This window comes from Dendrobium catenatum, unplaced genomic scaffold, assembly GCF_001605985.2.
Source record: "Dendrobium catenatum unplaced genomic scaffold, ASM160598v2 fragScaff_scaffold_716, whole genome shotgun sequence".
Lineage (NCBI taxonomy): Eukaryota > Viridiplantae > Streptophyta > Magnoliopsida > Asparagales > Orchidaceae > Dendrobium > Dendrobium catenatum.
This window is the reverse complement of record NW_021319178.1, coordinates 6286361-6296524: the sequence shown is the minus strand read 5'-3', so window position 1 is coordinate 6296524 and position 10164 is coordinate 6286361. Positions and strand designations below refer to the sequence as shown.

General features: G+C 32.5%; 1 protein-coding gene across 1 annotated transcript; it reads left to right on the top strand.

Annotated features, from left to right (window-relative positions):
- Positions 1 to 2196: 2196 nt before the first annotated feature.
- On the top strand, positions 2197 to 6903 carry LOC110109613 (putative serine carboxypeptidase-like 23). The gene is made up of 7 exons (XM_020840773.2): positions 2197 to 2822; positions 4133 to 4407; positions 4487 to 4729; positions 4801 to 4922; positions 6244 to 6336; positions 6411 to 6519; positions 6614 to 6903. The coding sequence occupies exons 1-7, from the start codon at positions 2354 to 2356 to the stop codon at positions 6773 to 6775; spliced, it is 1473 nt and encodes a 490-aa protein (XP_020696432.1). The 5' UTR covers positions 2197 to 2353; the 3' UTR covers positions 6776 to 6903.
- Positions 6904 to 10164: the final 3261 nt, after the last annotated feature.

The window sequence follows — 10164 nt, the reverse complement described above, 5'->3', positions numbered from 1 at the left end:
ACCTGCTTGGTCGGAATAGTAGTGTTTTTGTATCTATCTCAAGGTTCTTAAACTAAACAGCCTTAAGGCCAAACCCGAGTTAATTAGTTGACCTATATTGGACTAAGCTTGACCCTCCAATCAATCTCTTATGTAACCTAATAGATTGTTTGACACCAAATGATCATAATTAGATTACCCTAACATCACTGAATTTACTCCAGCTCAACACAAGAGGATGAGTGCAACATTGATGATTGACAAATGTTGAATGTCAGTCATTGTTAGATATCGAGTAGCCATTAATGGAAAACACCAAAAGTTAAATGATAATAAATGATCATTCTTGTTATTTTCTTGATATGGGGGATTGAGAGTTTAGGCTTTAGATGTTTGTGATTGACGAACATTAGATGTTAGTCAGTAGTTGATGGTTGGCAGTGATACATGAGAATCATAGACATTAAATGACAGTGGCAAATGATTTGGCCATTCTCTTGATAAGAGGATATATTGGATGACTATGAAGCTGAGAATTAGACATTAGATGCATTGGTAGGCATGTGGTGATGATTGATGAGAGTGTCAAAATTAAGAGATTGTGGGACCAGTGGGTGGTTGACTAAGTTGTGCTCTTGAAAGAACGGACTTTTTTTTTCTTTTTAAGAACGGACGAAAATGATCCAGAAGATATGCCTGTAATGTTAGTACTTCATGCACTTCAAATTTTAATGGTTAGAAGCAATGATTGATTAGAATGTGAATATTGAGAGAGGATAAGTTTTGATCTTGGCCTTACTCCTAATTGGAGGGAAGATTAGAGTTCAAAAGATAAGCATCAAATATCAATGGTTGTGACAGATATATAATAAAAAATAGGTGTTATAATATGTAAATAGCATCGAACATTTATGTGTTATAATATTTTTTTTGTGATAGATATATAATAAAAAATAGTGACTATTTAGATTATGTATTTTTTGTTAATTTTTTAAATTTATCTAAGGAAAACTATTTTTGCAGACACAGAATAAAAATTATGGTTGCAAAAAATATATAAAAATAAAAATAGAAACCAACTCAGAATAAAAATATAATAAGTAAAATATTAAAAAAATGATAAAATAATGCTGAAATTAGCAAAATAAAATATCTGTGAGAGTAGAAACAAATGTCTAAATGGACGTTAACAACACAACAAGCAGAAACTGCAAATCCTGCAATTAGTTATTTGTTTAACCAGAAATCAAATTTATTCAGTTTTTTTTTTTCTTCGTTTGGATATGTTTTAAAATTGCTTAATTTATTTTATGATAATTTTTGTTTGGGAAATTCATTTTATGATAATTATAACATAAATTTTAATTTTTTTATTAATTAATTACATATTTCAAAAAGTTTAGAATAAATTTAATTATGCTTGAAACTTAATCTGAATATTTTGAGCTATATATATTTTTTTTTCCAATTTGCTATAGTAGAGGGGAAATTATCCCTCATTTTGCACATATTTACATTTCTTATGACTCATTGAACTGATCCACCCACCTTACTGTCATGGTGCTAGGAGCTTTTATTCTATACGGACACCGGATGGAGAATCGTCCGGTTAAGTACTGGGTACCCAGCAGTACCTAGGGTACCGAGTGCGGGTATCGAGCTGGGTACCTAGCAATGAGGTGATGGGTACCAGCAATGAGGTGACGTGGAGCATTTTTATTGGTCTCCGGATGCCCTACGCACTCCGCACAAAATAATAAATTTGGTGCTAGGGCTTGGAGCATCACGGTGGGGTTTGGAGTGCCATAGTACTTCACTCTCCATCTCTAGCCCGAGTTTGAAGCGCTGCACCACTCCATACAACACGGTGGAAGTATACGACTACATGAATAGAAAAAAAAAATTTTTTTGGGGACTTCGCCCCCACACCATTGAGCAAGAGGAGCGTTGCTCCCCTACGGGGAATTCAGGTCGAAGTTAACATTACAACCTAATCACCACAATCAGATTCCATACAAAACTAACATATAAAACTCATCCAAATTCAATTTGGATCTCAATACCCTTAAGTAAGTTTGTTTCCTTGATGCTAACCAATAGAACCATAAACTGGGCTAACTCCTTCGTATTTTTAATTTAATAAAAAATTAAAATAAATCTGATAATTCAAATTTATTCTGAAATAATTCTGAAATTCTAACAGATTTTTTGTTCTATTTTTCATCAGCTCCTCCACCTGAACAGAAATTTAAACTCCCAAACCTCACCGCCAAAAGGAGCAAACTGACGCGCTCCGGCGAAACCACCATCTCCTATAAGACGGCCCATAACGCTCCTTTCCCTTCCCCTCCTCTCTCTCTCTGCCATCACCACCATGAAGACTCTCCTTCCTGATCTCCTCCTCCTTCTCCTCCTATTCCTCTTCCTCTCCCCATCCTCCGCCACCACCGGCCGCCTCATCCTCGACTTCATCCTCCCAAAAATCGGCTCCGGCACCGCCCGCCCTTGGAACCTCTCCTTCCTCCCCGACGTTTCTACTTCCTCAAAACCTGGATCGAAGGATTCAGATCTAATATCCGCCCTCCCCGGTCAACCCAAAGGCGTTGTTGCCCGGCAGTACTCCGGCTACGTCCCCGTCGACGAGAAGGCTGGCCGGTTCTTCTTCTACTACTTCACCGAGTCCAAGAAGACTGTTAATGCTAGCGAAATTCCGATATTCATGTGGATTAATGGCGGGCCTGGTTGCTCCTCCGTAGGCTCTGGTGCTTTCCTTGAGCACGGTCCTCTGGTTGTGGCGCCAGGAGGGAAGGCTGTGGCAGAATCCTCTCATGCTTGGAATCAATGTTAGTAATTAATTCCTCGTTCAAATTTCCTTTGCATTTTTTAATATAATAATATATTTAATTGTGTTTTTTTATTAATATTAAAACATAGATAAAATTTTGGTAGAAAATATATTGATACCAATTTAATCAGAATAATTTTATTAATCATAAATTTACTTTAAAATTAATTTAGTAATTACTAATCATTTAGAGTCATATTAAAAAAACTGCAAAAATCATTTTGATTAAATTTGTGCTGGAATATTTTCATCCGAATTTTTTAATATAAATTTGGTATATTTCCAGGATAATTTTTTTTATATAATAGAAAATTTTAGATCAAAATATTTGATTAAATTTTGTTTTGTATAAATTTTATGATCATTAAATTTATTTCTAAATAAATATAGTTTTTAATTAATCTATCAAATTTTATATTATATACATCTTAAAATAATTTTAATGATCATAAAATTTATTTTGTTAAAATTTTCGTTATATGTGACCCAAAATTTGTTCTTATCCAACAAACTAACTTTGTTCGGGTAATAATTGTGAAGGTAATTTTTTTAAAAGGATCACCTTACATGTTTAATTAAGAAGAAGAAATGTAATTAAAGAAAATTTTAAAAAGTATCAAAATCTCAAAAGTCAAAACTCAATAAGTTTTAGCAAAAAATGCAAATCAGTTTTGGTTTTCTTTGAAATAGGAGTAATATTTAAGAAATTAATATAATAAAGTTTAAAATATTAAATATAATTTAATATGCTAACTAGAATTAATAATTTTTAATATTTTTAATACAACATAATATATTTTATAATTAAACAATTAAAATTAATTTTAAGATTTAATATGACATCATATATATTTATAAATAGATGAAAATTTAAGAGCAAATGGGTATTATAGCTAAATTAGCAAATGAAATGTAAATTTAATTAAATTTTACTAGTTTTATATAATTTTCATTACCCATTTAATCAGTAAATTTTATTAATTTTAATTAGCTTATTAAATTATATTTAACATTTTAAACTTTATTATATATATATTTTAAATATTATATATAATATTTATCAAATATTATATTAAATCATATTTTATATAAAAAATGCAAAACAGTTTTGAGTTTTCTTAGAAAATCTTTGATTATTTTCTGTTTTTTGAAGAAAATCAGAAACTGATTTGCATTTTCTGCTAAAATATGATCAATTTTACGATTTTGACCCTCTTTAAATTTCTTTTTAATTATGTTTCTTCATCTTATTTAAACATGTACAGTGATCTTTTAAAAAATTTCCCTAATGCTTGATGTGATCCGTAGTTGCTCATGTCCTATACGTGGACTCCCCCGTCGGTACCGGCTTCTCCTACTCCGACACTCCCTCCGACTATCAGAACTACAACGACGCCACAGTAGCCGCCGACAACCTCCGTTTCTTAGTCAACTGGCTCGCCCGCTTCCCCGAATATGCCGCCCGGAAAGTCTACCTCGGCGGCGAGGGTTACGCTGGCAACTACATCCCCCAACTCGCCCAACTCATCCACAACCGCAATCGCGCAGGAAAATATCCTGCCATCAATCTCAAAGGCCTCATCGTAAGCATCTCCCTGCCCTACGAAGTTATACACACAAGGTGTTTGATGATTTACCCCTGTTGTTTTTTACTTTCTGCAGCTGCAAAACGTGATTTTGGATGCTGATGAGGACCGGTGGGGATTTTTCGATCATCTGTGGAGCCATGGTATGCTTTCGCAGAGGATGTATGATAATATAGAGAAATATTGCATAAAGAATTCGACGAGGAAGGGTTGCATTGCTGTGGCACAGAGAACAGGAAGGGTTGTTGCTCCGCTTTATATGTTTGATCTCACTGCAAAAATTTGCAGGTTATCAGAAATCACAACGCCAAGATTGCCTGTAAGGAGTTTTGGAAGTAAATCATGGTGTTTTTTGCTTGCCTGTTTGGCTTAATTTGTTGTTTTGTTCAGGTTGATGAGTATTATGAATGTCAAGAAGAGGATGTTGCTGCCTATCTCGGATTGCCAGAGGTTCAGCGAGCTCTACATGTGAATCCGTCGAAGGCGCCAAAGAAGTGGATTCAATGCAACAGGTAATGTTTAGGGATTGTTTGGTGCAATGTTATTTTGGCTTTGTTTGGAACCACTTTTCAACTATTTTGGTTGTGAAAAATAATGTGTTTTTTGGTTGTCTTAAAAAACTATTTTTGAAAAAATATTTTTGAAACTATAATTGATCAGAAAGAGCTTTTAAAAACAAAAAACAGAAAAACTTAAACTACCCAAAAAAAGTCTTAGATGATTATGCTATTCAGATAGGAGAAAGAGTATTGTCTATCAGATGCAATGTATTTGATTTATTGTTATCTTACTTAAATGTTGTAAAGTTATATAAAAAGATCAAAGGTGATTTTGATCTTTTATTTTTTTATTTATATTTTAGTCATTTAGTTTAGTTAGAGATCATGATTCAAGATGTCCATAGCTTTTTATGATTTTAGATGTCATCAAAAATTGGACATGAATGTTATTTATTAAATTGCTATTTTAAAAATAAGAGAAAAAAATATGAAAAAGTATCATTTTATATTTATGGTAGAGGTGTCAAAATGGGTCAACGGGTCGGGTTCAGGTCTGATCTGAAATTGTCCTAAATCAAGTCACCCAAACTCGACCCGTTTAATAAATGAGTCAAAATTGTGGATTTGAACTCAACCCGCTAGCAACCCAAACCCAACTTGATAACTCATTTTAATTCAAAAAATATTTATTAACTTTTTAACCATAGATTTTAACTTAATTGATTAAAAATAAAAAATTATTCCAACAAATAAAATAATTTAATGAGAAAAAATTAAACGTTTCATTTTCGAATTAAAATTAGGATAGCAAGTCAACACGAACTCGACTCGTTTATTAAACGGGCCAATCCAAATCCAGATTTTTCAGGGTTGTCGCAAGTTGGGTCATTTATTGCCACTCCTACTTTATAGATTGCAAAGAGATCTTTCAAGTTATTTAACTATAATTGATAGTTTAATAGCATTTAGTCTAAGTGACATTGAATTTTAATTTGGAGTGAATCAAACAACCATTACTTTACCAACTAAGGTTTTCTTTAGTTCCATTTCTTTCTATTTAACTCTTCGAAAAGCAATTTTGGTTACTACCTTAAAAGTTTATTATTTTACCAGAGCACTTTCTGTATGAGTATGGATTGAGCATATGAACCGAGTTATGAAAAATCCTTTTATAACCCAACTCAAACCGCTTGTTTTAATCCATTCATTTCATTCATTTGTGATTATAATTTCTTTATATTATTTAAATCCTTGTGATTGTTGGGTTGAGCGATTCTGATTGTATGATAGCACAATTGTACCAAATGGAGCTTACTATTTGATTGTTTTGCAGCAATGTAGCTAAAGCCTATGGAGAGATCACAAACTCAACATTGCCTATCTTGAAGAACCTTCTCTCAAACAACATTTCAGTCCTTGTTTACAGGCAAGTTCATAATACACAACTGGAAGAGTAATTCTGTTCCTTTCTCCTAACTAATTATGAGCTCATGGCTTCAGCGGCGATGCCAACTCTGTAATTCCACCGATGTCGTCGAGGTTATCGATCAGGAAGTTAAATTTGTCAAAGACAGTCCCTTGGCACGGATGGTACCCGTCAAAGATCGATGTAATGGAAGCTGATGATCTCTCTGTTATTGTAATTTGAAGATGATTAAGATCTTTTTGGTTCATTGTTAGTAAAAATTTCATCTTTTTTGCAGCTTGGAGGATATTCTGAAGGGTACAGTGAAGGCCTGAATTATGCAACGGTGAGAGGAGCTGGACATTTTGTTGCTAAGACGAAGGGAACACAGCTGCAGTTTCTTTTGGGAGTTCACTTGAATGGTACCTTGGCCAACTCAACAATCCCGGCTGTTGTGTGATTAGAGAGAAGTTTCGGTACTTTTTAATGAATTATAATGTTGAGGGAGAAGAGTAGTAGATACTTAATTTTCTCTCTAAATGTCTGTATTTTTGTGTTATAAATAAATATATACATATGATTTTAAGAGTTTTTTAGCCATGTTTAGTTGCAAAAACAAGTAATCATTATGGGATTTTTTTTTTAAATGGTTGGAATTTATTTTTGGATTTGGGTTTAAGTGTTTATAAGGGTGTCTCCAAAAGAAAAAATTATTTTCCACTCCAAAATGCAGTAATTCATCTCCAATCGAATATCATTTTCTCTCTTCTTTTGCACGCTTTCTGCTAAGGTAACAATTTTCTCCTCCTTCGTGCGCTTTTTCGTCAAATCACTTAGCCCAATTTTTTTGCGTTAGGTGAATAGTCCGACGTCAATATTGACGTCGCACTGTTTACCTGCCGAACTTTGGTAAGTAATTTTGAGTTCGAATGGCCGATGAGATACAGTGGTATGTAGTTCGGTTAGAGATGATCTAAAAATGGGATTTCTAAATTTGAATCATGTAAGCCAGCATGCACATTATTTCATGATAGACTCTATACGCAGCCAAATAGATGAATTAAAAAAATATGGTTTAGCCTTGTTTGGAACAGCTTTCTTGTTGTTTTTTAAAACAACTTTTTAGTACGATAATTTTTGAACTAAAAATTTTTGTACTAAAAAGTAATAAGAAAGTTATCCCAAATGAAGTCTTAATGAAGCCGATTTCCCTTGCCTTGGTTGAGCACTGATGAGTTGTCATATTGGGGTGTTTTGAGTAAATTTATCAGTTGGTTTTTAGGTCCCGTAGATTGGCGAGTTGGTTTGAGTATCGCATGTTGTTTTAATTTTGGATTGATTAGTACTAGCTAGTAAGTTCTCTATGCTATGAGTGGCTTTTTTTTTTAATTGAATTCATATTTGATGATGTTTAGTTGCTAGTATGGTACGGTTCAATTGACTTGTGAGATCGATAATGGGGCATCAAATTATTTTAAAATTTTGAATGCTTATAATCAAATCGAACATGACGATAGTATTTTGATGAGCCCAAGTTTAATTAAGGCTTTGTTTGGGGCAGCTTTCTTATTGCTTCTTAAAGCAGCTTCCTAGTAAAATAAATAAATTTTTTGTACTAAGAAACTGTTTTAAGAAGCAGAAAGAAAGCCGTCCCAAACGAAACCTAATTTTGACATCATTTTAAGTATCTAAATGTTGGGAAAAAGTTTTATGATCAAGAGAATTGGGGTTTATTTGGATCAACTTTCCACTGATTGACTTTTCACGTAGCAATCATAATTTTGTTTGACTAATATTTTTTTATTATTTTCTCATATATATCTAATTTTTATAACCAAAATAGTTAAGTTACTTTCTTCATAACTAATTTTATAAAAAAAAATTGCAGTTGTAACATCTCCAATATGGGTCAGGCAATTGAGTGTTCTGGGAATTTTGCTAGATCGATTAAGATCAGATTATTTAAAATATAAATAAACCTTACTTCTCTACATAAAGGGGTATTTGGATTAGGGAGGATGAGTAAGCTCATAGTTTTCCTAGAGTTTTACTTGACACTTGTTGTAAGATCATCACCAGTGAATCATTGCCATTACACTAAATTTTTGCATTCCTTTTTTAGCAAATCAAACTACATTTGAATTAATTTTACTTCAAGTCAAACATAAAAAATTAAACCCCTAAATTTACAATTATATATATATATATATATATATATATATAGTATATATATTATATATATATATATATATATATAATAATAATATATAATTTACTTTACATTATATTTTCTTTGTATTGAATTTGGCAAAAATAAGCTATCCTAGGGCATCTCCAATAAAACAAAACTCAATTTTTACTCTAAAATACAATAATACACCAAAATACAGTAACTTGTTTTACAGCCAAAATCCTATTCTAACATCAAAAAAAGAATATCCTATTATATCTTTCTCATATTTATTTTAGTATTTAATCATATATTTATATTTATCATTTTTTAAATTAAAACTATTATAATTTTAAAAACATATATATTTATTGCTCAATAAAATAATTTGAAAATAAATAATGTCCTAAAAAATAATGTGTTTCTAAATTTTTATTTCTTAATTATTAACAAATGAAATTCTACACTTAAAAATTAAATTTAATTAACCTTTTTATTTAATAAAATAAATAATATAGCGGATCGTACGTTGACGCCATATTCGACCAGCACCTGCATTAAGAAATATTCTATTGCGGACGCCTCATGAAGCTGTCGGAGACATTCAGACTATAGCATCTTCGCATCTCGCGTCTCCGCACATAATAATTTCACCACCTCCATTAGGCTTTTTTTTTTTTGGCGTTCTAGTGGAGCAATCGAGCGACCCCATAGCTGTTTGAAGATGCACGCATAGTGTTGAGATCTGTCTAAATCAAATAAACGAATTTTTAAAGTCCCCAAAAGAGTTTATCAAATGGAACCAAACAATCCTTTGACAAAAGAAAGTCGACATCAAAGATAAATAATGCAATTGCAAAGAAGGAAAAAATTCTGAATTAAAAAGTGGACAAAGAAGAAAACTTAGTAAAATTAACACAGATTACAGTAACAGAGGTTATTACAAAAACTCAACCTCCCTCACACCCAATTCTCCAAAACAACGTCAATGGAGAAAACTCCATAACATAAAAGCAGAAAAACTCAACAGTATATCAAACACTCTGCTGAATTAACATACTTTACAGCAAACTTACACTATATAACAGAAGTAAAAGGGAAGAAAATTAAAATTCCTGACGTTCTGAAGCCCGCACGATTAAAAAAGACATGGGGAGGACTAAATTCTTTCTGCTGCATTAAAAGTTGCGACAGTCTGAAGCCATGAATCATTCAAGGTTGTGTGGTTTACGTAGGAGAAGTTCCTTTGATCAGATCAGAAGCAGAGGCTGAATCCTCTCTGCTGTCCTGCTTTGCCTCCTCCTCTTGCTGGCTGCTTCCTATGAAGAAAGAGAGAATATCTTTCATCATCTTGATCTTGATTTGGCCTCTCTTGGGAGAAGGATTTCCTCTTCCTTTCTTCTTCCGAAGCTCTTCCGAAGCTTGGTAAGTGGACATTTGAGGAAGGAAAGAGGTTCAGAGAGTTGGGAAGGGAGGAGGAAGAGATGGGTGTTGGAGTATAAAGATTGGTATTTAAAGGACGAATAGTGTTTCTTTCATTAAATTTTAAATTTAAATGCCTCATATGCTGCGAAATAAGCGAGAAGAGCAGAAAAAAATAAATAAAAACTTAGCTCACATCGGAATTTGACTACAAATCAAGAGATTTTGGATTCAAGCTTTGCTTATGTGATGTGTAT